The 25,663-nt window shown below is 42.2% G+C and overlaps 1 protein-coding gene across 2 annotated transcripts in view; it reads left to right on the forward strand.

Moving 5' to 3' along the window:
* Positions 1-25,663, forward strand: part of LOC118361386 (adhesion G protein-coupled receptor A3-like) — a 261,426-nt gene that overhangs the window by 36,082 nt on the left and 199,681 nt on the right. For both annotated transcript variants that reach the window (XM_052477897.1, XM_052477901.1), the window contains exons 3-6: positions 20,541-20,612; positions 22,101-22,172; positions 22,354-22,425; positions 22,654-22,817. In XM_052477897.1, coding sequence (XP_052333857.1) covers positions 20,541-20,612; positions 22,101-22,172; positions 22,354-22,425; positions 22,654-22,817 — 380 coding nt within the window. The remainder of the gene's footprint in view (positions 1-20,540; positions 20,613-22,100; positions 22,173-22,353; positions 22,426-22,653; positions 22,818-25,663) is intronic.

Here is a 25,663-nt window from a genome sequence, read left to right on the forward strand (position 1 = left end):
CCCAAAACCAATTCTTCCTTTGGCCGCCGTTCCTTCCAGTTATCTGCTGCCAGTGACTGGAACGAACTACACAAATCTCTGAAACTGAAAACACTTATCTCCCTCACTAGCTTTAAGCACCAGCTGTCAGAGCAGTTCACAGATTACTGCACCTGTACATAGCCCATCTATAATTTAGCCCAAACAACTACTTCTCCCCCTACTGTATTTATTTATTTTGCTCCTTTGCACCCCATTATTTCTATCTCTACTTTGCACATTCTTCCACTGCAAATCTACAATTCCAGTGTTTTACTTGCTATATTGTATTTACTACTCTGCCATGGCCTTTTTTTGTCTTTACCTCCCTTATCTTACCTCATTTGCTCACATTGTATATAGACTTATTTTTCTACTGTATTATTGACTGTATGTTTGTTTTACTCCATGTGTAACTCTGCGTTGTTTTATGTGTCGAACTGCTTTGCTTTATCTTGGCCAGGTCGCAATTGTAAATGAGAACTTGTTCTCAACTTGCTTACCTGGTTAAATAAAGGTGAAATAAAAAAAATTAAAAAATGCAGAAAATACCTCATACCTACTGTAAAATATGGTGGTGTATCTTTGAAGTTATGGTGCTATTTTGCTTCCAGTGGTCAATGTCATCATGAACTTAGGCAAAAACCTTGTCGCCTCAACCAGAAGGCTGCAACTTGGCTGCGAGTGGATCTTCATTATGCGTCCAGTATGCAGAAGGTTGGAGGTCGTTTCACGAGCCAATGCTAGCTAGCGTTAGTGCAGTGACTGTAAGTCTATGACTGTAAATCTATGAACACTAGGGTCATCAATAAGGCTAACACTAGTTAACAACATCCTTCAAACTGCATGCAGTAAAAATGGTATCCACGAGTTCATCTGACTCTGGGGAAGTAGATAAAAAGCTTCATTGTCAAAATCCCAGTGTCCCTTTAACTAGACCAAAATGTTCCGTAGTTTTAAAAATTAACACTGGTATGCAGGCAATGTCTAAAGAGGCCAATTTCTCTTCTCTCTCTTCTCTCTCTTCTCTGTGATGCCTGGCATCAGTGGATCTCTCTGCAAGGCTATCATCAACTCTGGTTTTCTGCCTAAAAAAGAGGAGCATTCCCCCTTGCTTATGATTTTGGTTCAACATTTGAACAAAATTATTTATTTACAATATTTGTTATGGTTTCCAGACAGGAAGTGTGTGAAATCACCCTGGGTCTGCAGAATGTCCACCAAAGCTGTTGCCAGAAAATGTTAATTTCTCTACCATAAGCTGCTGTCAACGTCATTTTAGAGAATTTGGCAGTACATACAACCGGCCTCACAACCGCAGACCACGTGTAACCATGCCAGCCCAGGATCTCCACATCCGGCTTCTTCACCACAGGTGAAGAAACTCTTCCAAGAGCTGGATGCCCTGCCAAACTGAGCAATCAGGGGAGAAGAGCCTTGGTCAGGGAGGTGACCAAGAACCCAGTGTTCACTCTGAAAGAGCTCCAGAGTTCCTCTTTGGAGATGGGAGAACCTTCCAGAAGGACAACCATCTCTGCCGCACTCCACCAATCTGGCCTTTATGGTAGAGTGGCCAGACGCAAGCCACTCCTCAGTAAAAGGCACATGACAGCCCGCTTGTTTGCCAAAAGCCACCTAAAGACTCTCGGACCATGAGAAACAAGGTTCTCCAGTCTGATGAAACCAAGATTAAACTATTTGTCTTGACTGCCAAGCGTGACGTCTGGAGGAAACCTGGTAACATCCCTAGGGTGAAGCATGGTAGTGGCAGTATCATGCTGTGGGGATTTTTTTTCTAGTTAGGATTGAGGCAAATATGACCAGAGCAAAGTACAGAGACAAATGTTAACAAAATGCTGACCAATGTAATAAAGTCATGTATTTTCAAATAAGTTACCTTACACCTTATGTTGACTGACAATTTGTTAGCTACGCTATCCATACGAACCGCAAAGCATCTCAACGGGTGTTGAGCATTTGTAAATTCATCAGTTATTCTGCGCATCAGTCTTTCCATAATTGTATGATTTTTTTTTTTGCAAATGAACTCAAGCTTACAGACAATGTCAAATGTAATATATCGAAGCATCTGAGTGAGTTGGGTGCACAATTACGCATATACCTTTCCGAAACGGATGACACAAACAACTGGATTCGTTATCCCTTTCATCCCCTCCAGTCCACTTACCGATATCTGAACAAGGGAGCCTCATCGAAATTGCAACAAGCGGTTCTGTGAAAATGTTATTTAATCAGAAGCCACTGCCAGATTTCTGGATTGGGCTGCGCACAGAGTATCCAGCCTTGGCAAATCAAGCTGTTAAGACACTGATGCCCTTTGCAACCACGTACCTATGTGAGAGTGGATTCTTGGCCCTCACTACCATGAAAACTTAATACAGGCACAGACTGTGTGAAAAATGATTTAAGACTGAGACTCTCTCCAATACAACCCAACATTGCATAGTTATGTGCGTCCTTTCAAGCATACCCTTCTCATTAACCTGTGGTGAGTTATTCACCATTTTCAATGAACCTATAAGGTTTTATATATATATATATATATATATATATATATATATATATATATATATAAGATGGTTAAATAAAGAGCAAAATGATTGATTATTATTATTTGTGCCCTGGTCCTATAAGCGCTCTTTGTCACTTCGCATGAGCTGGGTTGTGAAAAAAACTCACACTCATTCTTATGTTTAATGAATGTATCGTATAGTGTGTGTGGCAGGCTTACAATGATGGCAAAAAACAACATTTGAGAGTACGCTGACCCTGGTGCTAGAGGGGGTACACAGAGGTTGAATGTTTGAAGGGGTACGTATGGGACTATAAAACTTTTGGGATCCTAGGTTTCCTTTCCTAGGATGTTGGGGCTTGCCAGACGGTGACACTAAAGTGACTGACTCCTCCATCAGTGAGTGTAGCCCACCAAATCGCATCGGTGAGAGAGCCATTCATTTGGCTCCCTAATTTGCATGAGCTACTGGTATAGGTAGTTGTGAGCCTCATTCTGGTCCATTATATGATAATTAGGGCCCTCACGGAATCCAGTCATTAAAACAATATTCAACAATTTTCCAAAATGTATTCAACTTCGTAAGGAATGAACTAATTGTATTGAAAATGAATGAATTTGACCAAAAGCCATGAACATAATCATCAGTGATTCGTATTTCCTGCAACTTTCGGGAGAGACAATGAGATTTCCCTGTCTTTCCAGGCCCATGTGCAGTACTCGTCGCTACCAATTTGTGTAGCCGTTAGCGATGATGCTAATGAAAACAGATGTAAAGGCTTTTCTAAAAAATCTTCTAAATTAAATTTGAACTACAAAGTAGCTTATGCTTACCTGGTAGAATGATATCATAATCATTGATGATTATTTTCATCAATCCAGTTGGTATTTTTCCCAGACCTCAAAAGTGATCTCCTAATGTGGTTTAAGCATTGTTGGGGTACTTAGAACATACAATTTAATGTTGTTTTTTTTCTCTAAAAAATGTGTAAAACCTGGAAATCAAAACCTTTTAAATTGTATTTTTCTGTTTTAATAAAATACAATTTGAGGAACAAATATCATTGTAGCATTTCATATCTTGCAGTAAAATAAGACTTTATTCTCAAAAATGTTACCTTTTATTTTACTAGGCAGGTCAGTGAAGAACAAATTCTTATTTTCAATGACAGCCTAGGAACAGTGGGTTAACTGCCTGTTCAGGGGCAGAATGACAGATTTGTACCTTGTCAGCTCAGGGATTTGAACTTGCAACCTTTCGGTTACTAGTCCAACGCTCTAACCACTAGGCTACCCTGCCGCCCAAAAGAAGACAGATTAAATGTTTATGGATGAATGCTTCCTTACTTGAAAAATAGTCCTGATCACAGAGGGCTAGACCTAGATAATATCCAAAACACTGAAATCATACATTGTCAGTAATTTGTACTGTCTTTCTACATAATGCAACACATATTTCCAATCTGGGAGGTAAACTCGATAAAATATTCAATAATTTTGCTGTGTATTTCAGATGCCATTAAAATGTACCATAGACCAGAGTTCCTTCTGCAAAAATGTGAGGAATAAATTGTGCTTGAGTTGCATTTTTAGAAATGTTTAATCATTGGTTTGATTGGAATGAGAGTGTTGAAGAACTGAAAGAGCAAAGAATTGATATCTTAAAAGGTAATGAAAATATAAACTCATATACCCACAAGCTTGGGCCATTTGAAATAGGTTCTATCAACGCGTGGTATTTTCTTGTCAGGCAGTTATTATTAATGCATGATGCTTGGACCTGCCAGTGTGCTTTTATGTTATTTTCTGGTATGTAAATGATTCTGAGGGAATCCCAGTTCCTTTTGATCCTCTGGCAGTGGTTGCTATTACTGTGACATGGTGTACCCTCAGTCGCTCTAATTGGACTGAACTGTCTTACTATCTGTCCCTCTTTTACTCTCCTCTGAGAGATCTCAAGCATATTTATTTACATTTCACTCGGTGGTTATCCATCCTAATTAGATGTGCTTTATCTAATTTGAAGTGTCTGATGAGATATGTCTTCCTGCCGCCTTGTTTCCTCAGTGGGAGAGCAAATTGACCCAGGGTTTGTAATATGAACTAACAAGTTATTACTGTACCATTCAGAACGGAAAATTATGTCTTCGCAGTTTTAATATTTTCTTATCAAATGTCAGGCAAATTAGAATGTTTGTGTCATATTATTCTGTGCATTCATGGATGGATTGGAATACATAATGAGATGTCTTGAACTGAAGTGGCTCTGTAGTGTCAAATTCAGTCCAACCTTCAGAGGAAGAGAGGAAGCAGTTTTTCCAGGCAGTATACAATGACCATAGTTAGGCTACATTGTGGCCTTTTCTCACTGTCAGAGACTGTTCTCTACTCTCATTAGTGGATCTCTCAGTTTACATTCTCTCTCTCTCTCTCTCTCTCTCTCTCTCTCTCTCTCTCTCTCTCTCTTTATTGGCATGGGAAACACGTTTACATTGCCAAAGCAAGTGAAATACATAATAAACAATAAAAAATTAACATTAAACATTACCTTCACAAAAGTTCCAAAATAATAAAGACATATGTCTTTATACAGTGTTGTAACGATGTGCAAATAGTTGAAGTACAAAAGGGGATACAAATCAACATAAATATGGCTTGTATTTACTGGGGATGCATGATATATTGGTAATGCCAGCATCGGCCCAATGTCTAGTTTAACACCGATGTACATAATTGATATCAAAGCTGACTTGCGTACCTATATAATGTAGGTAGATGGCGTAATCACGGCACAGAAAATTTAGAGCTACACGTGCAACACAGCATTCCTAACCTAGCCCACAATGTCTGCTGTGTGGGTCGAGCAGTCAACAAGTCGAGCAGTCATTTGAAAGAGTAAGAACATTTCAGCGAGACAACTCAAAGGCGAAATCCATTAACCTCTCTAGGGTAGGGGGCGGCATTTGGAATTTTGAATGAAAAGCATGCCCAAATTAAACGGCCTGCTACTCAGGCCCAGAACATATGATATGCATATAACTGGTAGATTTGGATAGAAAACACTATAAAGTTTCCAGAACTGTTAAAATAGTGTCTGTGAGTATAACAAAACTGATTTGGCAGGCGAAAACCTGAGAAAAGCTTTTTCATGCGCAATCCCGAGAGAGTGCATTTCTTGTTTACCTTTTATATTGACAACGTTATTGTCCGGTTGAAATATTATAGATCATTTAGGCTAAAAACAACCTGAGGATTGAATATAAAAAACGTTTGACATGTTTCTATGAACTTTACAGATACAATTTTGATTTTTTTTGTCTGCCTGTTTTGACTGCGTTTGAGTCTGTGGATTACTGAAGAAAACAGGGGGTTCCTGTTCTAAAGTATAAAAAATAGCAGATCCATATCACATTGGGTGAGGTGGGTTGCAGGAGAGTATATTCAGCCGGTAGATGTAAATTGAGATTAAAAATATATACAAAATATATACGAAGCAAAACCATATATATATACACGGGACGGGACGGGATAAGACAAACAAACAAATGATTTCACATGTATTGCTACACTTTGCACTTCAAAGTAAACCTCAGCTCTGTTAAAAGTATACTCAAGTAAAACTATTATATTTATCATAGTGATCAAGGCGTAACATTAAAACAAAGTAATATTCTCCATCAACATTAGACAACTATACAGAAAACCCTAAAGGTGCTGAAATTATTTAATCAAATCAGTTATGAGAAAATAGCTAGATTAACTGATGATTGACACAGACATGGTGGCATAGTAGGTTGTGAGTTCAAATCCCAGATGAGGACAGCAGCATACCACCCTGCATCCCGCTGCTTGCTTGCTTCTGAAGCTAAGCTTCAGACCAGGTGGTGTTGGAAGGCCAGTAGGAGGTCCCCTTTTCTCTGGGCTAAAGAAATATCCCAGCTCACAATTGGCTCATTCGTCCCTGTAACTATTCCCCAGGTCTTTGATGTAAATTAGAAGTTGTTCTCAGTCATCTTACCTGGTAAAATAAGGGTTAAGAAATAAATGTTGAATAATAATTACTCTATAAATGTACAATGTAATCATGTACTGTATGTGAAGCTGTGTCAAATATGTATATTGAACATAATTTTATGTTCACTGAATTTCAGCCAACATTTTCGGATTTCTTTTGCCAGCTGAACATTGAAGTTCAGGTAACACTTTAACCGAAAAGTTGAGTAAACTAAAAAAAAAGCTCTGGATCCAGTTATTTAATAGTAATTAGTCATTTCTATTTAATGGTATGAAGTGGAAAAAAAGGTTTTTGATCAGAGAAAATCCATGTTATCATGTAACCTGTATACCCTTGGATCAGTGCCTAGTGTCTGGTCACTCACTAATTGTTTTTGTTTGTTCATGAAATGCCAGAATGTAAACTGCTTTGAATCTAAGGCCATACTGCTGAATCGGAGACATGGGTGATCAGATCCTGCACTATGTCAAGTCCGAGTCTGTTGGCCGTGCTAGGGAGCATGTGTGTGTGGTCCAGTCAGAGTGCAGTCTGTGTTCCAAGGTCAATGTCCCCTGGGACTTTCATTTGTGTGTGCGTTTGTGTGTCTGCATGTTTGTGCGTGCGTGCATGTTTGTGCGTGTGTGTTTGTGTACTGTATGTGTGTGCATTTGTTTGTGTTGAACGGCCAGAGAAGGAGATGAATCTTCCCATTAGTGTCATATGGTGAACAGCCTAATATCCTCAGGGCCAAACTTCAGCAGTCTAAGATCTACAGCACAGCCAAAATTAATTGGGAACCACTTCAGTAGCTTTCCACACATCAGCCACAAATATTGGAGTTTATGTCAGGGTTTTACAAAAGCCAGAACCATGCACAGTGTAGTTCCCAGCCACACTTCAAATGCTCAGGGTTCGGGGGTAGAAACCGCTTATTGTTTAAACATCCAGCTCTTGTTGAGTTTAGCCAGCTGTACATGTTTTAGAGTGAATTCAATTGTAGGTAACAGTAGGTAGTGTGTGTCTGTGCGTGCGCTCGTGTGTGTGTGTGTGTGTGTGCACGTGCGTATGTGTGTGTTTCTGTGCGTGCGCTCTTATGTATGTGCGTGTTTGCGTAAGCACCTCCTGACCGGAGCTACAAACAGAACTCTCTCAGGAAACAGGAAGACTTATTTATTCAACTGGACTTCCATCCTGCCTTTCTCTCTCTCTGCTGCCAATCACCTAACAATACAATACAACAATGTAACAACACACACCAACCTCCACTTCAGAATGAGCTATGCTTAAATGGGATAGTGATTGACATGATAACAGAGTAACCCACAGTATATGATCAAAGCAACAACAGCTGTCTTTATTGTCTGCTCACAGTACAAAACGACCCCCACACCCACCGTACATGTCATGACCGAAGCTGTTACAGCTGTAATTATTGTCTGCTCAGTACTCATAGTACCTTGAGACACAATGTATGGCAGCATACAATACACAGTGATGTGATTGAGAACAGGTACCCTGCAGCATTTGCTGTGTTGTGTTGGCACGAGTCTGCCCACCTGTGTCCTCTACCTACCTCTCCCCTACCGCTGACCTCTCTCACTGCTGACCTCTGGCCTGGGGCCTGGCTAGAAACTGCTGACTGCTTAATTCTGACACAGGAGCACTGGCCTCTGGCTGTGGTTGGCTGCTACGTGTGCTGTGAACAAAAGGCGTTAGGCAAGTGGCACATTGAAACCTTACCCTCGGACAGTCCACCTTCTCCCTCAGAACATGCTTTATATGATCAAAGGCTCCCATCGACATGAGGGGAGATCTAAGCTACCCTGGTCATACAGTAGCTGTCTCTCTGTCTATAGAGCACTCCACTCTTCACTCAATATTCACTCTCCCTTCTACTGTGTCCACTCTCTTAGCTTGCTCGGCTGTCCTAGCTAGGTTGTTATATAGTGAGGCAGTGCTTGAAAACCAACATATGGGTTGGAGAGAAACTGCCCCTACTATGTACATAGGCTTTCCATGGTATGTGGGTCCATGGAAAGCCTATGTATATTTCCAAACCTCAATCCTGGTATGCCAATCATTGTGTAACACAAAACAATCTACACGCACAATAATATATTGAAGTGAATGAGCATGCAGTGAATCGCAACTTCAAGGATAACGTTAGCCTATGAACTGGTAGAGTAAAGAGGGTGGGTTGGGGTAATGGTGCAGGCCGAGTGTGTTTTAACTAAACAATTTAACAGCAGACACACATCATTAACTACAGACAAGAGTAATTTATCTGACGATAATGATTGTGTGTTCTTTTTTTTGTGTGTGTAATACTTTTTACGTTGACTGAATTAGCATCAGTTCCATCAGATCATTCAATCACTGCCGGTGGTCTACAGGCCTACTGTATCTCTAATGGTGCAGAAAAAATGCCCTTTAGTAGTTTGAGATGTGGTAAATTTTTTGTCAGTCTGTCAGATTCATTCAACAGAGGCACTCAACTCATGTATTGGATAAACAGTAAAACATTTAATTATTCTACTCTGGCTTTAAACAACTAAATACGATTGTTTGTTTTCTAAGCAGTCCCTTGTTATAAATGAAAACTATCACAGTGACATTTTTTTATGGCTACATTGGGAAAGGGGTGCAGTATATTTATTAGTGCTAGTGGTATTGTTTTATTCCCTGTGACTGGCCTTGCTTGTTTATATGAATGCTGAGGTGACCAGCAGCTGGGGTTGGGCACAGACTATGAGACTAGACTACCCATACTGCACTGGTGTACTGTACTGTACACAGTACACCAGTGAATATGTCGTTCCCATAGCAACGATTAAAACATTCCCAAACCAGAAACCGTGGATTGATGGCAGCATTCGCGTGAAACTGAAAGCGCGAACCACTGCTTTTAATCAGGGCAAGGTGACCGGAAACATGACCGAATACAAACAGTGTAGCTATTCCCTCTGCAAGGCAATCAAACAAGCTAAGCGTCAGTATAGAGACAAAGTAGAATCTCAATTCAACGGCTCAGACACAAGAGGTATGTGGCAGGGTCTACAGTCAATCACGGATTACAAAAAGAAAACCAGCCCCGTCACGGACCAGGATGTCTTGCTCCCAGGCAGACTAAATAACTTTTTTGCCCGCTTTGAGGACAATACAGTGCCACTGACACGGCCCGCAACCAAAACATGCAGACTCTCCTTCACTGCAGCCGACGTGAGGAAAACCCTCGCAAGGCTGCAGGCCCAGACGGCATCCCCAGCCGCGCCCTCAGAGCATGCGCAGACCAGTTGGCTGGTGTGTTTACGGACATATTCAATCAATCCCTATCCCAGTCTGTTGTTCCCACCTGCTTCAAGAGGGCCACCATTGTTCCTGTTCCCAAGAAAGCTAAGGTAACTGAGCTAAACGACTACCGCCCCGTAGCACTCACTTCCGTCATCATGAAGTGCTTTGAGAGACTAGTCAATGACCATATCACCTCCACCCTACCTGACACCCTAGACCCACTCCAATTTGCTTACCGCCCAAATAGGTCCACAGACGATGCAATCTCAACCACACTGCACACTGCCCTAACCCATCTGGACAAGAGGAATACCTATGTGAGAATGCTGTTCATCGACTACAGCTCGGCATTTAACACCATAGTACCCTCCAAGCTCGTCATCAAGCTCGAGACCCTGGGTCTCGACCCCACCCTGTGCAACTGGGTACTGGACTTCCTGACCGCCCCCAGGTGATGAGGGTAGGCAACAACATCTCCACCCCGCTGATCCTCAACACTGGGGCCCCACAAGGGTGCGTTCTGAGCCCTCTCCTGTACTCCCTGTTCACCCACGACTGCGTGGCCACGCACGCCTCCAACTCAATCATCAAGTTTGCGGACGACACAAAAGTGGTAGGCTTGATTACCAACAACGACGAGACGGCCTACAGGGAGGAGGTGAGGGCCCTCGGAGTGTGGTGTCAGGAAGATAACCTCACACTCAAGGTCAACAAAACTAAGGAGATGATTGTGGACTTCAGGAAACAGCAGAGGGAACACCCCCCTATCCACATCGATGGAACAGTAGTGGAGAGGGTAGGAAGTTTTAAGTTCCTCGGCGTACACATCACAGACAAACTGAATTGGTCCACCCACACAGACAGCATCGCGAAGAAGGCGCAGCAGCGCCTCTTCAACCTCAGGAGGCTGAAGAAAGTTGGCTTGTCACCAAAAGCACTCACAAACTTCTACAGATGCACAATCGAGAGCATCCTGGCGGGCTGTATCACCGCCTGGCACAGCAACTGCTCCGCCCACAACCGTAAGGCTCTCCAGAGGGTAGTGAGGTCTGCACAACGCATCACCGGGGGCAAACTACCTGCCCTCCAGGACACCTACACCACCCGATGTCACAGGAAGGCCATAAAGATCATCAAGGACAACAACCACCTGAGCCACTGCCTGTTCACCCCGCTATCATCCAGAAGGCGAGGTCAGTACAGGTGCATCAAAGCTGGGACCGAGAGACTGAAAAACAGCTTCTATCTCAAGGCCATCAGACTGTTAAACTGCCACCACTAACATTGAGTGGCTGCTTCCAACACACTGACTCAACTCCAGCCACTTTAATAATGGGAATTGATGGGAAATTATGTAAAATATATCACTAGCCACTTTAAACAATGCTACCTAATATAATGTTTACATACCCTACATCATTCATCTCATATGTATATGTATATACTGTACTCGATACCATCTACTGTATCTTGCCTATGCCGCTCTGTACCATCACTCATTCATATATCTTTATGTACATATTCGTTATCCCCTTACACTTGTGTCTATAAGGTAGTAGTTTTGGAATTGTTAGCTAGATTACTTGTTGGTTATTACTGCATTGTCGTAACTAGAAGCACAAGCATTTCGCTACACGAGCATTAACATCTGCTAACTGTGACAAATAAATTTGATTTGATTTGATTTTGACCTGGACAGAGAGAGAGAGCCAGGCTCCTTCTAATTCTCATAACTCCTGAATTATTCTCATCAAGCCCAGTCAAAGGAAATCTGGGGGACACAATTTCAGGAAGTTTTCTTTGGCCCGAGACAACCAAAAAGTGGAGTTATGAAATGATGCCAGTCCATTTTTAGCAATGTCGGGTCTGGGGAAATCGAGGGACTGGGAGTGGGGATTGGGAACAGAGTGATCCTGGCTGAAGACACTAATGTTTCTAATGTTTGTGTCAGTCTGACATGGCACTGTCATTCACTGTCACTGTCACTGAATATATGATGGTCATTGTAAAATGTATGTAATATCTTATAGCTTCAAAAACAGACAAAGAGTGTTATTTCCTTTCTGAATAGAGAGGACCGTTCAGAGTTAGCTGTGTATTCACGACTGGGTTTCATCATGGTAGTACAGCACTAGTAAAAGTTGACGTCTTTGCATGTCAATGAGTCCTCTTGACCATGTGATCTTTGGGAACAACACTGTTAGGTTTCACCTCTCTACACTCTTAGAAAAGGGTTCCAAAAGAGTTCTTCGCCTGTCCACATAGGAGAACGCCTTTTTTGTTCAAAAAAGGGTTCTTCAAAGATATCTCATATGAGGACAGAAAAATTATCCTTTTAAGTTCTAGATAGAATAAAAATATGCTAACAGTGTAGCCTACTCTATATTGTATGGTTTACATATGAAGAGTTTATTTCCAAAAATGTTTTGCATTTGTGTTTTTTCATCAGAAATGATTGCTTATGGGTACCCTTCATGTGTTTGTAAAATATTACTATTCTCAGATTTTTTATTAAATGACATTTTTTGTTGTTGTTGCAAACTCTATATATCCACTGTTTATCTGGAATGGAATGTTTGTGTCCTGTATATTTGATATGTGATATGTGGTAGTCTCACCTAGCCATGTTAAGATGAATGCTCTTACTGTAAGTCGCTCTGGCTACGAGCATCTGCTAAATGGCTAAAATGTCAAATTCCACAAATGAACTTTTAACAAGGCACACCTATTAATTGAAACGCATTCCAGGTGACTACCTCATGAAGCTGGTTGAGAGAATGCCAAGAGTGTGCAAAGCAGTCTTCAAGACAAAGGGTGACTACTTTTGAAGAACCTGAAATATATTTAGATTTGTTTAACACTTTTTTGGTTACTGCATGATTCCGTATGTGTTATTTCATAGCTTTGATGTCTTCACTATTATTCTAGATTGTCGAAATTGGTAACAAATAAAGAAAAACCCTTGAATGAGTAGGTGTGTCCAAACTTTTGACTGGTACTGTATATACAGTGCCTTCGGAAAGCATTCAGACCCCTTGACTTTTTCCAAATTTTGTTAAAATACAGCCAGGATTTTAACAAAATACCCCCATCAATCTGCACACAATACCCCATAATGACAAAGCAAAAACAGGATTTTAGAAATCTTTGCTAATTTATAAAAAATAAACTGAAATCACATTTACCTAAGTATTCAGACACTTTACTCAGTACTTGAAGCACCTTTGGCAGTGATTACACAGCCTCAAGTCTTCTTGGGTATGACCCTACAAGCTTGGCACACCTTTATTTGGGTAGTTTCTCCCATTCTATTCAAGCTCTGTCAGGTTGGATGGGGAGCATTGCTGCACAGCTATTTTCAGGTTTCTTCAGATATGTTCGATTGGGTTTAAGTCCGGGCTCTGGCTAGGCCACTCAAGGACATTCAGAGACTTGTCCCGAAGCCACACCTTTGTTGTCTTGGCTATGTGCTTAGGGTCATTTTCTTTTGGAATGTGAACCTTCGCCCCCAGTCTGATTTTCTGAGTGCTCTGGAGCAGGTTTTTATCAAGGATCTCTCTGTACATTGCTCTGTTAATCTTTACCTCGATCCTGACTAGTTTCACAGTCTCTGCTGCTGAAAAACATCCCCACTGCATGATGCTGCCACGACCATTCTTCACCGTAGGGATGGTGCCAGGTTTCTTCCAGACGTGACGCTTGGCATTCAGGCCAAAGAGTCGAATCTGGTTTCTCTTGGTCTGAGAGTCTTTAGGTGCATTTTGGCAAACTCCAAGCACGCTGTCATGTGCCTTTAACTGAGGAGTGGCTTCCGTCTGGCCACTCTACCATAAACGCCTGATTGGTGGAGTGCTACAGAGATGGTTGTCCTTCTGGAAGTTTATCCCATCTCCACAGAGGAACTCTAGAGTGTCAGGGTGACCAGGTTCTTGGTAACCTCCCTGACTAAGGCCCTTCTCCCCTGATTGCTCAGTTTGGCTGGGCGGCCAGCTCTAGGAAGAGTCTTGGTGGTTCCAAACTTCTTCCATTTAAGAATGATCCAGGCCACTGTGTTCTTGGGGACCTTCAATGCTGCAAATATTTTTTGGTACCCTTCCCAAGATGTGTGCCTCGACACAATCCTGTCTCGGAGCTCTACTGAAAATTCCTTCGACATGGTTTGGTTTTTGCTCTGACATGCACTTTAACTGTGGGACCTTATATTGAGAGGTATGTGCCTTTCGAAATCATGTCCAATCAATTGAATTTACCACAGGTGGACTCCAATCAAGTTGTAGAAACATCTTAAGGATGAGCAATGGAAACAAGATGCACCTGAGCTCAATTTCGCGTCTCATATCAAAGGGTCTGAATACTTATGTAAATAAGGTATTTAAGTTTTTTTTAATACATTTGCAAACATTTCCAAAAAAACTATTTTTGCTTTGTTATTATGGGGGTATTGTGTGTAGATTGACGAGGGCAAAAAATTATTCAACCCATTTTAGAATAAGGCTGTAATGTTACAAAATGCGGAAAAGGGGAAGGGGTCTGAACACTTTCTGTGCCATACAGATTGCAAAAATGTTGAAGAGATTTTTGATGTACTGAATCCATGGTATGAGTTGATATATAAAAGGACCATAGAGTCAATATTACTTGTTTTTCAGCTAAAATTATTGTACAGAATTTTTGCTCCCAACAATATGTTTATTATATGGGACATACAATCATCACAGCTCTGCAGATCAATAGACCATTTATTTTCGTATCGCCCTCAGGTGCAAAATGCTTTCAATGCTTTATTATCCAAATGTTTAAAGTGCGTGCGAGCGACCTCATGCAACCGCAAAATGTCGGATAAAGCATATACTGTACAGTGCTGTATTTCATCAGCATTTGTATGCTTTCGTTAACAAAATAATTGTAAAAATACTATTTTAAAATGCAGATGTTTATTCCCTTATGGATCCATAATTAATAAATATCACTGAATGACAGAAATATTGGAACAAAGTAGGCTAATGAAGGTAAACAAATTGTTGCTTACTGGAAAATACTTGTCACACCCTCACCTGTTTCACCTGTCTTTGTGTTTGTCTCCACCCTCCTCCAGGTGTCGCCCATATTCTCCATCATCTCCTGTGTATTTATACCTGTGTTCACTGTTTGTCTGTGGCCAGTTCGTTTTGTTCGTAGAACCTATCAGCATTTGTTTCCCTGCTCCTGCCTGTTTCTTGCTCCGATTTTCTAGTCTTTCCTGGTTTCGACTACTGCCTGGCCTGACGCTGAGACTGCCTGCCATTCTGGACCCTTACACCCTCTCTAGATAATTGACCCCTGCTTGCCTTGACCTGTCGCTTGTCTGCCCCCGTTTAAGGAATAAACCTTTGTCTCTTCAACTCCGTCTGGCATCTGTCAGGATTTGGCCAGGGTTGTTCCGGTTTTTGGTCACTAGATGCCCCCATTGTGCCTTTTGACCTTTTGTTTTCCCTTGATCCCCATTATTATTTGCACCTGTGCCTCGTTTCCCCTGATTATATTTAAACCCTTTGTTTTCCTCAGTTCTTTGCTCTGTGTTTGTATGTTAGCACCCAGCCCTAGTACTCTGTGAACTCTTGTTGATCCCGGTGGACTCTCTTGTGGAATTCTGTTTTTTGTTCTTGTTTGTTTGTTTTTGAGTATCTTTTGAGGCTTTTTGTGCTATTCCTTCCACCTTGTGGATGTACCTTTTTGTCTTGGAGGATTACCTTTGTTCTTGTGGTATTCCTTTTGAGGTTGTGGAGTTACATGTTTTCCTGAAGAACTTCACTTTTTATTTCATTAAATACACTGTCTCAAGTACTGCTGTGTCTGCCTCATCTTCTGGGTTCTGCCGACTATTCGTGGCTCAGTTGGTTAAGTGACTGTTTCTCACTCTGGAGACCCGGGTTCGTAACCGGGTCCTGACAGCATCTGGGTCGTACCTTAACCTCTATGGTACAAGTGCTAGCGTCCCACCTCGACAACAATTCAAAACAACGGAAATTCCATAATTACATTTCCTCAAACATACAAGTATTTTACACCATTTTAAAGATAAACTTCTTGTAAATCCAGCCACAGTGTCCGGTTTCAAATATGCTTTACGGCGAAAGCACACCTGACGATTATGTTAGGTCAGCACCTAGTCACAGAACCATACAGCCATTTTCCAGCCAAGGCGAGGGCTCACAAAGTCAGAAATAGCGATTAAATTAATCACTAACATTTGATGATCTTCATTAGATGGCACTCACAGGACTTCATGTTACACAATAAATGTGTGTTTTGTTCGATAAAGTTAATCTTTATGTCAAAAAAACTCATTTGAAATTGGTGTTTTATGTTTATCAAATAACAGAAATACTCATCATAAACATTGAAAAAGATACAAGTGTTTAACATACGAATATAGCATTAAATAAATAGCATTACAATTATTCATTTACAGTGAGGGAAAACAGTATTTGATCCCCTGCTGATTTTGTAAGTTTGCCCACTGACAAAGAAATGATCAGTCTATAATTTTAATTGTAGGTTTATTTGAACAATGAGAGACAGAAAAACAACAAAAGAATCCAGAAAAACGCATGTCAAAAATGTTATAAATTGATTTGCATTTTAATGAGGGAAATAAGTATTTGACCCCTCTGCAAAACATGACTTAGTACTTGGTGGCAGAACCCAGAGGTCAATCACAGAGGTCAGACGTTTCTTGTAGTTGGCCACCAGGTTTGCAAACATCTCAGGAGGGATTTTGTCCCACTCCTCTTTGCAGATCTTCTTCAAGTCATTAAGGTTTTGAGGCTGACATTTGGCAACTCGAACCTTCAGCTCCCTCCACAGATTTTCTATGGGATTAAGTTCTGGAGACTGGCTAGGCCACTCCAGGACCTTAATGTGCTACTAAGTATATGCATTTTTACTAATTACAATTGTATCTACTAATTGTATCTACTAATTATATGCATATCCTAGCATATGGGCCTGAGTAGCAGGCAGTTTATTTTGGGAACACTGCCCCCTACCCTAGTGAAGTTAAATGTTATAATACTCTTTCAAAATGAATGGAAGAGACAGCATTCAGAGGTCAAGACAGCGCTGCTCTGAGACAAGCATGGGAACTGATCTTGATAAATCAACAAGATTTTTATTTTCACTGAATCTCTGTTTGGGTATTGGTTAGACTACAATTAGGGTGTGGAAATGTTAAGATTATTTTGCTCTTACTGTAGTACTGTAGCCTACTCTCGACCGGTACAGCACCATTATGGGCTATTAGCAGGACAATAGACTCTTGCCAAGAAGGATGGTAAGGGGGAGAATTGTATCCTCAAATGTATTTCTTAGTTAGGTTGGCTGTGTCACAGCTGGCCGTGATTGGTTGCAATTTCAGTTTAATCCACCAGAAAAAACTGAACAAATAATTCAACAAATATTGTAGTTAAACTCAAATATACTAATGAATAAAAAAACTTTATCAATTGGAACCTTTAACATGTGGAAGGGGGAAAAGGTATTATGACTATTAACCCTGTTTTTCACAAGCGTAGCAGGCTGTGAATTCTGCAAACAGTGTTTCTAGGATGGGCTATTAGCAGGACAATATCTATTGGTCATATTGGTCATGGCTCCAAAGTGACGCAGTGGTCTAAGGCACTGCATGTCAGTGCAAGAGGCATCACTGCAGTCCTTGGTTTGAATCCAGGCTGTATCACATCCGACTGTGATTGGGAGTCCCATAGGGCGGCGCACAATTATTATTATTAATGAATTTAGAATTATATAAAAGCCCCTTAGATCGGATGGTTGAGGGGCAGCTCTTGGGGAACTGTGAGGGGGGATCTTGGAGGTCTGGTGGCCTGATGGTTGGGAGCTAGGGTTGATGGGTCGCTGGTTCGGGTCCCCGTTTTTGACCTTGTGGGAGATATGTCAACGTGCCCCTGAGAAACTCCCCGAGTACAGGTGTGCCAAGCTTGTATCGTCATACCCAAGAAGACTCAAAGCTGTAATTGCTGCAAAAGGTGCTTCAACAAAGTACTGAGTAAAGGGTTTGAATACTTACTTAAATGTGAAATGTCAGTGTTTTTTTATTTTTAACACATTTGCAAACATCCCTGACCGCTGGCTACGTCCCTTCCGTCTTCAAGAGAGCGAGAGTTGCACCCCTTCTGAAAAAACCTACACTCGATCCCTCCGATGTCAACAACTACAGACCAGTATCCCTTCTTTCTTTTCTCTCCAAAACTCTTGAACGTGCCGTCCTTGGCCAGCTCTCCCGCTATCTCTCTCAGAATGACCTTCTTGATCCAAATCAGTCAGGTTTCAAGACTAGTCATTCAACTGAGACTGCTCTTCTCTGTATCACGGAGGCGCTCCGCACTGCTAAAGCTAACTCTCTCCTCTGCTCTCACCATTCTAGACCTATCGGCTGCCTTCGATACTGTGAACCATCAGATCCTCCTCTCCACCCTCTCCGAGTTGGGCATCTCCGGCGCGGCCCACGCTTGGATTGCGTCCTACCTGACAGGTCGCACCTACCAGGTGGCGTGGCGAGAATCTGTCTCCTCACCACGCGCTCTCACCACTGGTGTCCCCCAGGGCTCTGTTCTAGGCCCTCTCCTATTCTCGCTATACACCAAGTCACTTGGATCTGTCATAACCTCACATGGTCTCTCCTATCATTGCTATGCAGACGACACACAATTAATCTTCTCCTTTCCCCCTTCTGATGACCAGGTGGCGAATCGCATCTCTGCATGTCTGGCAGACATATCAGTGTGGATGACGGATCACCACCTCAAGCTGAACCTCGGCAAGACGGAGCTGCTCTTCCTCCCGGGGAAGGACTGCCCGTTCCATGATCTCGCCATCACGGTTGACAACTCCATTGTGTCCTCCCAGAGCGCTAAGAACCTTGGCGTGATCCTGGACAACACCCTGTCATTCTCAACTAACATCAAGGCGGTGGCCCGTTCCTGTAGGTTCATGCTCTACAACATCCGCAGAGTACGACCCTGCCTCACACAGGAAGCAGCGCAGGTCCTAATCCAGGCACTTGTCATCTCCCGTCTGGATTACTGCAACTCGCTGTTGGCTGGGCTCCCTGCCTGTGCCATTAAACCCCTACAACTCATCCAGAACGCCGCAGCCTGTCTGGTGTTCAACCTTCCCAAGTTCTCTCACGTCACCCCGCTCCTCCGCTCTCTCCACTGGCTTCCAGTTGAAGCTCGCATCCGCTACAAGACCATGGTGCTTGCCTACGGAGCTGTGAGGGGAACGGCACCTCAGTACCTCCAGGCTCTGATCAGGCCCTACACCCAAACAAGGGCACTGCGTTCATCCACCTCTGGCCTGCTCGCCTCCCTACCACTGAGGAAGTACAGTTCCCGCTCAGCCCAGTCAAAACTGTTCGCTGCTCTGGCCCCCAATGGTGGACCAAACTCCCTCACGACGCCAGGACAGCGGAGTCAATCACCACCTTCCGGAGACACCTGAAACCCCACCTCTTTAAGGAATACCTAGGATAGGATAAAGTAATCCTTCTCACCCCCCCCTTAAAAGATTTAGATGCACTATTGTAAAGTGGCTGCTCCACTGGATGTCATAAGGTGAATGCACCAATTTGTAAGTCACTCTGGATAAGAGCGTCTGCTAAATGACTTAAATTAGATGTAAATGTAATGTCTACAACCTGATTTTGCTTTGTCATTTTGGGGTACTGTGTGTAGATTGATGGGGGGGGGACGGGACGATTTAATCCATTTTAGAACACAAAGTGGGAAAAGTCAAGTGGTCTGAGTACTTTCTGAATGCACTGATGTCAAATGTATCATTTGTAGTCAGTTCTTTATAAAAAAAAGTTGTTATTTGTAACATTTGACTGTGTAAACCTAGAAGTACTACTTATTTCTCTGAGAGCGAGGCGGATATATAGCATTTAGCAAAAATACATGATTATTTGTTTCTCTAAATAAGTAAACCATCATGTGATAGATTTTAAACAAATACACATCTGTCATTGAACAGCCCCATGCCATGATTAGATGGTGAAAAAAACACTAATCTTTCATTATTTCTCTAAACAACCAAAGCTAATGTTTTTAAATGGATATACAGTATAGAATTTTGTTGGAGGGAGGCTAGAGTGAGGCTAGAGTTTACATCTTAATGTCACAATGAGCTTGCATGCTTGTCCCCAATGAGAGCTCAGCTCAGTGAATATCATTGCTAACTGCCAACCACTACTGCCAGACGGGAGCATTTTAAGGGGCAGTCCCCTTCCCTGTCTCCAGCAATGTGACTCTTAAAACCCATATTTGCTTAATAAGTATCTCTCTCTCTCTCTCTCTCTCTCTCTCTCTCTCGCACGCACTCTTTGTCTGTCTGTCTCCCTCCTCTCCCTATCTATCTGTCTCTGTCTCCCCCCTCTCTCATGCGCTCTTTCTCTCTCTCGCTCTTTCTCTCTCTGTCTGTATCTGGCTCTATCTCCCTCCTCTCTCTCTCCTCTCTCTCTCTCTCTCTCTCTCTCTCTCTCTCTCTGTCTCTCTGTGTCTGTGTCTCTGTGTCTCTCTCCCTCTCTCTCACGCACACGCTCTTTCTCTCTCTCGCTTTTTCTCTATCTGTCTCTGTCTCCCTCCCTTCTCTCTATCTTCTGTGTCTCTCTGCCTCTCTCTCTCTCTCTCTCTCTCTCTGTCTCTCTAGGGACCTGAGGAATAATTTAATTAGCACGGTGGAGCACGGGGCCTTCCGTGGACTGGTGGCTCTGAGGAGACTGTGAGTATGAAGGGGTTTGTCATAGTGGTTGGGCTACCCAGAGTGACAAGGCCAGGGTCTTAGGGGGCCGTTGGCGAGTTGAGGGGAGGCTGGGGAGAGGGGTGAGTTATTCCACAGGGCAATTATGACAGAAGAGCTTCATTTGATGGCTTCATCATAATTAAAGAAGAAGAAGCAGCTTCACTCTTTCTTGAAGTGGTAGATGAAACACACACACATTCTCTCTCTGTCTCTCTCGCGTAAATGACTTAATTCCGTGATTGTTAGGGGTTTTTAGGCTGCTGGGGTGTTGCAACAGTGCTGATTTGGGGTGCGTGTGCCAAGTTTATTGTAGTTTTGTGATTTTCTATTTGTTTTTAGATTTGTATTTTAGTTTTCGTTTTCAGACTTGATTTACTAGTTTTTATTCAGTTTTAGTTTTTATTCAGTTTTTATATTATTTTGTTTTAGTGTTCGGGTCAGAAATTAGCCTTATGCATGAGAGGCGACATTTATGTGTTTTAGGCCTTTAGCAGGGGTACTAAAGTACTATTTGAGACCCTTCTTGTTGCCAGTGAATAAATGTGTGCAAATTGTCAAACTCATTTTGTAAAGCTCACACATTTTTCACGTTCTAAGTGTGTTCATATGATACCAAGAGAAGAATTCTGACCCGAATTCCAAAGATAAAATAACGTCTGTCTCACCTCTTTATCCTGAAATTCTTTGTGGGTGCTGTTCAGATGAACTTAGAGGTTGGTTAGGTTTTTCCCTTTCATATCTGTGCCACACACGCTGCCTTTTTCAGGATTCTACAATACGTTTACCTTTTCTCCTTTCCAGCGACCTTCTCAAAATAATCCCATACACGTCTAGATACAGCATAGTTTTAGTTTTTAAAATGTTTTTCTTAATTCCTTTATTTCAGTTGACTAAATTGTTTTTCCAATTTGAGTTTTTATTTTATTTTCAGTTTTCATTTACTATAGTAACTTTGGCGTGTGCGCCTGGCTCTGGGAGCAGCAGAGTGCTAATTTAAGTGCTCCCCAACTGGTGATTACTCGAGTGCCTTGCTTATTTTCCCACAGCTGCTCCAGCAAAGCAGCTCTTTAATTACAGAGGGAAAGGGCACGGAGCCACGACAGCTCTCAGTGTGTGTGTGCGTGTGCGTGTGTGAGGATGGATGGGGATGTGAGAGGTGAAGGGGGTTACAGAAGGTCATTGTTGATATCTCGCGAGTTGGAATAAATAAACATTGGACTGGTGGTTTAACATCACAGTTCCTTGAGCTGCTTAAGCTCTCGTTAATAGATTATTATGAGACGAGACGGCACATAACACACACACACACACTTGTTGTCACAGCCAAGCTCGTTCTGTGTTCTCTCAGACAAACACGTCCCCTCACTGCCAGCTCTTCTGCTATGATCAGTGCCCTTAATGCTTTAAGTCAGATGTGCTTGGCTTATCTCTAAGCCACAATTTAAAGTTTGCTTTTTGTCCTTATAGGGATCTCTCCAACAATCGGATTGGCTGCCTCTCTCCTGAAATGTTTGTAGACCTTGGCAATCTTTCTAAATTGTGAGTAATCTCTAAATTGAAAACATACAGTACGGTATGCACAATTTGAGATGCGTGTGTAGGAAATATGTTGTTTTTCTTAGATAAGCCTCTTTCAAAGTAATGCATTAGCAGATACTGTGGCGTTTTACTTGTACAAAATAAACCAGTTTGATGTGTATTTACCCTTTTCTCCCCACAGGAATCTATCTGGAAATATTTTCTCTTCGTTGCCGGTGGGACTATTCACACACCTCCTGTCTCTCAAAGTCCTGTAAGAAAACAAAATGACACACACACACACACACACACACACACACACACACACACACACACACACACACACACACACACACACACACACACACACACACACACACACACACACACACACACACACACACACACACACACAATCATATAATCACTCACTCACACACACTGTACCATGACACCTACACAGTTTGATGATGGTTGTAATACCATTGTCGTATCCCCTCAGGCACTTCTCTACAGAGTCTCTGTTCTGTGACTGTCAGCTGGAGTGGCTGCTGGTGTGGGCCAGGGCGAACGGTGTGCGCCTGGGCAACGACACCCTGTGTGTGTACCCCACACACCTCCACGGCCTGGAGGTCCGCAACCTGAGGGAGACACAGCTCAGATGTGGTAAGTTATCTCACACCATCACTATCTGTGTTTACATAAGGCATACAGAACACCTACATAGAGTAAGCATCTCAATATATTTTTTTCTGTATATGTTTGAATTTGTATTGTCCCCCAAAATAAATGAGTATGGGTTATGAGGAGTATGTCTGAAATTCAATGGCTGGATATTCCCTGCTGTCTGTCGGATCACCCCTGTGTATATGAGGAAGAGATTGGTGTGGTAGCTAGCTAGAGTGTTCTGGTGTTTCCATCTCAGCTTTGTGATATGCTCTGCTGTGTGCTCTGAACCATGGGGGAATCACATCTCATGTCTGAAAGCAACTCTGCTCCTACATTCCCCATATCCTGCACATGCTTAGAGGATATTGCACTGGGATGAGAAAATAACACGCGTCACTGCTAGAAATGTAAATGGCTGTGTGTGTGTTTGTGTGTGTGTGTGTGTGTGTGTGTGGTGGGGGGTGTATCCATGTACACAACTCTAGAGACATTCTGAAGTTATTCTACATAATCCCGAGTGTGTCTTTCATTATGTAGAACAATCCAAGCAATTACAGGGTAATTCCACACAGTCCTATGACATAGAGCCAGGAGTGGAATTAGGCTGGTTCGAGTATAGAATTCTCCTTTCACCCTAACACATCCATTATGGGATTAACGTGATAATGTTCAGGACTCCCTCTACAACAGCCTCCTACAATTGATTGGACACTGTACAGTGCTCTAACAACCCCTTCTTGTAATGTTATTTGCAGCTTATTATCTCCATATGGGTTCACTTTATGTCATGGAAGGCAGCACTACTATACTGTGGCCATTAGCATTTCATCACGTATCAGCTGCTTTTGTTCAGCACCTGGTGATATAGGTCAAGGTATTACTGAGAATGACAGTCGATACGATGACAAATGACAGAGCTTGCCTCCTCACTCGTACCGGACAATAGTTCTCACTCATACCAAACTATCCAAGGTGCAATCTTGCTGTTATTCCAGCCATGTCGTCCATTTTTTTTCTTCTCCAAAGTGATGTGATGAGTAGCAGATGTCAGGGTGAACACATCTTAAAGTGCTTCTCCTCCTTTGGGGTGTCTGACATTGCGTTCGGGTCAAGTGTCATTCTCAAACGAGGGGGAAACGGAGGGAGGAGAAGTTTCCTGCCAGGATCAGGTGCTTCCTCAGATGGGGGTCAAGGCTATGTCTGTTCAGCTCATTTAACACTGAGAAATGAGACACAGACACATACCCACACACACTGAATAAGGAGCAGGGCCCTCTTTGATTTCCTCAAGGCTCCTCAGTGGCCTCTGTGTAGAATGTATATAATTGTACTTTTTAGTCATTTAGCCGACGCTCTTATCCAGAGCGACTTGACAGGAGCAATTGGGATTAAGTGCCTTGCCTTGCTTTTGTTTTACCTCATTGGCTCAGGGATTCAAACCAGTGACCTTTCGGTTACTGACCCAACCGCTCTCAACCACTAGGCTACCTGCTGCATATGAAATGGAATACATAGCCTACGGTAAGAAGAGATGAGTTGATTCACACACACCTAGGGCGTTTGGTGTCTGGGTAATTATTTAGTGTATGACGCCATGGCAGTGTCAGGGTCTTAATGGTCACTACAGGCCTTATGCACATGATGAGAATTATATGCCTTTTAGACCCTGTGGTCAGGCCAGTAGAACTTGCTTTCAAGTTGAATTAACTCCATATTCTGAAAAAGACAGAATATTATCCAAGCAACATCTGGATACAATAAGAGAAGTGTAACCAGTGTGTGTGAAAGGGCCTACTCCTACTGAGGAAATAGCAGGGTTGGACTTGTTTTTATTAATGAGGGGTTTCTCATTTAATGGCTTCCCATCCTGACTGATGTGGCTCACTCAGAGACTGTCTTAGCAGTTGTGGGTCGGTGAGCCTGGTCCCAGATTTGTTTGTGCTGTGTTTGCCAACTCCTATGGTCATTGTCATATTTGGCCAGACAGCACAAACATATCTGGGACCGTGCTAAGATGGAGTTGTTCTTTAGTGATGTGAATGGATCCTTCTAAGCCAGCGGCAAATCCTATAAAAAAAGCTTTCGTTTTTGAGATACCCCCAACCTATGTATAACAAAGCACTATCAGGTTTTTCCATATAAGGTCTCCTATATATGTAATAGATGGTTGTATGAAATTGTTTTACTGAAAAAGGGGTTAAATTGATAGATATTTTGACACAATCCCTTAACTCAAACAGTGCAGAATAATGCCTGGCTGGAGGGGGGGGCACATATGCTCATGTAACCCAATATTGCAAGCTCTGATATTGCTAAAATGTTGAATACTAGTAGTCAATTGTCTGCCCTACAGACACAAACAAACAGCACTACGATATCTTAAAGCAATTTGGAAATATAGACCTGTAAACACACAGATACATTGGGCGGAAATATCAATTATTCATATTTATGATTTTTTAAATTTTTTATTTGACCTTTATTTAACCAGGTACGCCAGTTGAGAATAAGTTCTCATTTACAACTGCGACCTGGCCAAGATAAAGCAAAGCAGTGCGACAAAAACAACAACACAGAGTTACACATAAACAAAATGTACAGTCAATAACACAATAAAAATATCTACGTACAGTGTGTGTATAGAAGAGTAGGGAGGTAAGGCAATAAATAGGCCATAGAGGCGAAATCATTACAATTTAGCATTAACACTGGAGTGATAGATATACAGATAATGATGTGCAAGTAGAGATACTGGGGTGCAAAAAAGCAAGAGGATAAATAACAATATGGGGATGAGGTAGTTGGGTGTGCTATTTACAGATTCGCTGTGTACAGGTACAGTG

This window comes from Oncorhynchus keta, chromosome 2 (genome assembly GCF_023373465.1).
Source record: "Oncorhynchus keta strain PuntledgeMale-10-30-2019 chromosome 2, Oket_V2, whole genome shotgun sequence".
Taxonomy (NCBI): Eukaryota; Metazoa; Chordata; class Actinopteri; order Salmoniformes; family Salmonidae; genus Oncorhynchus; species Oncorhynchus keta.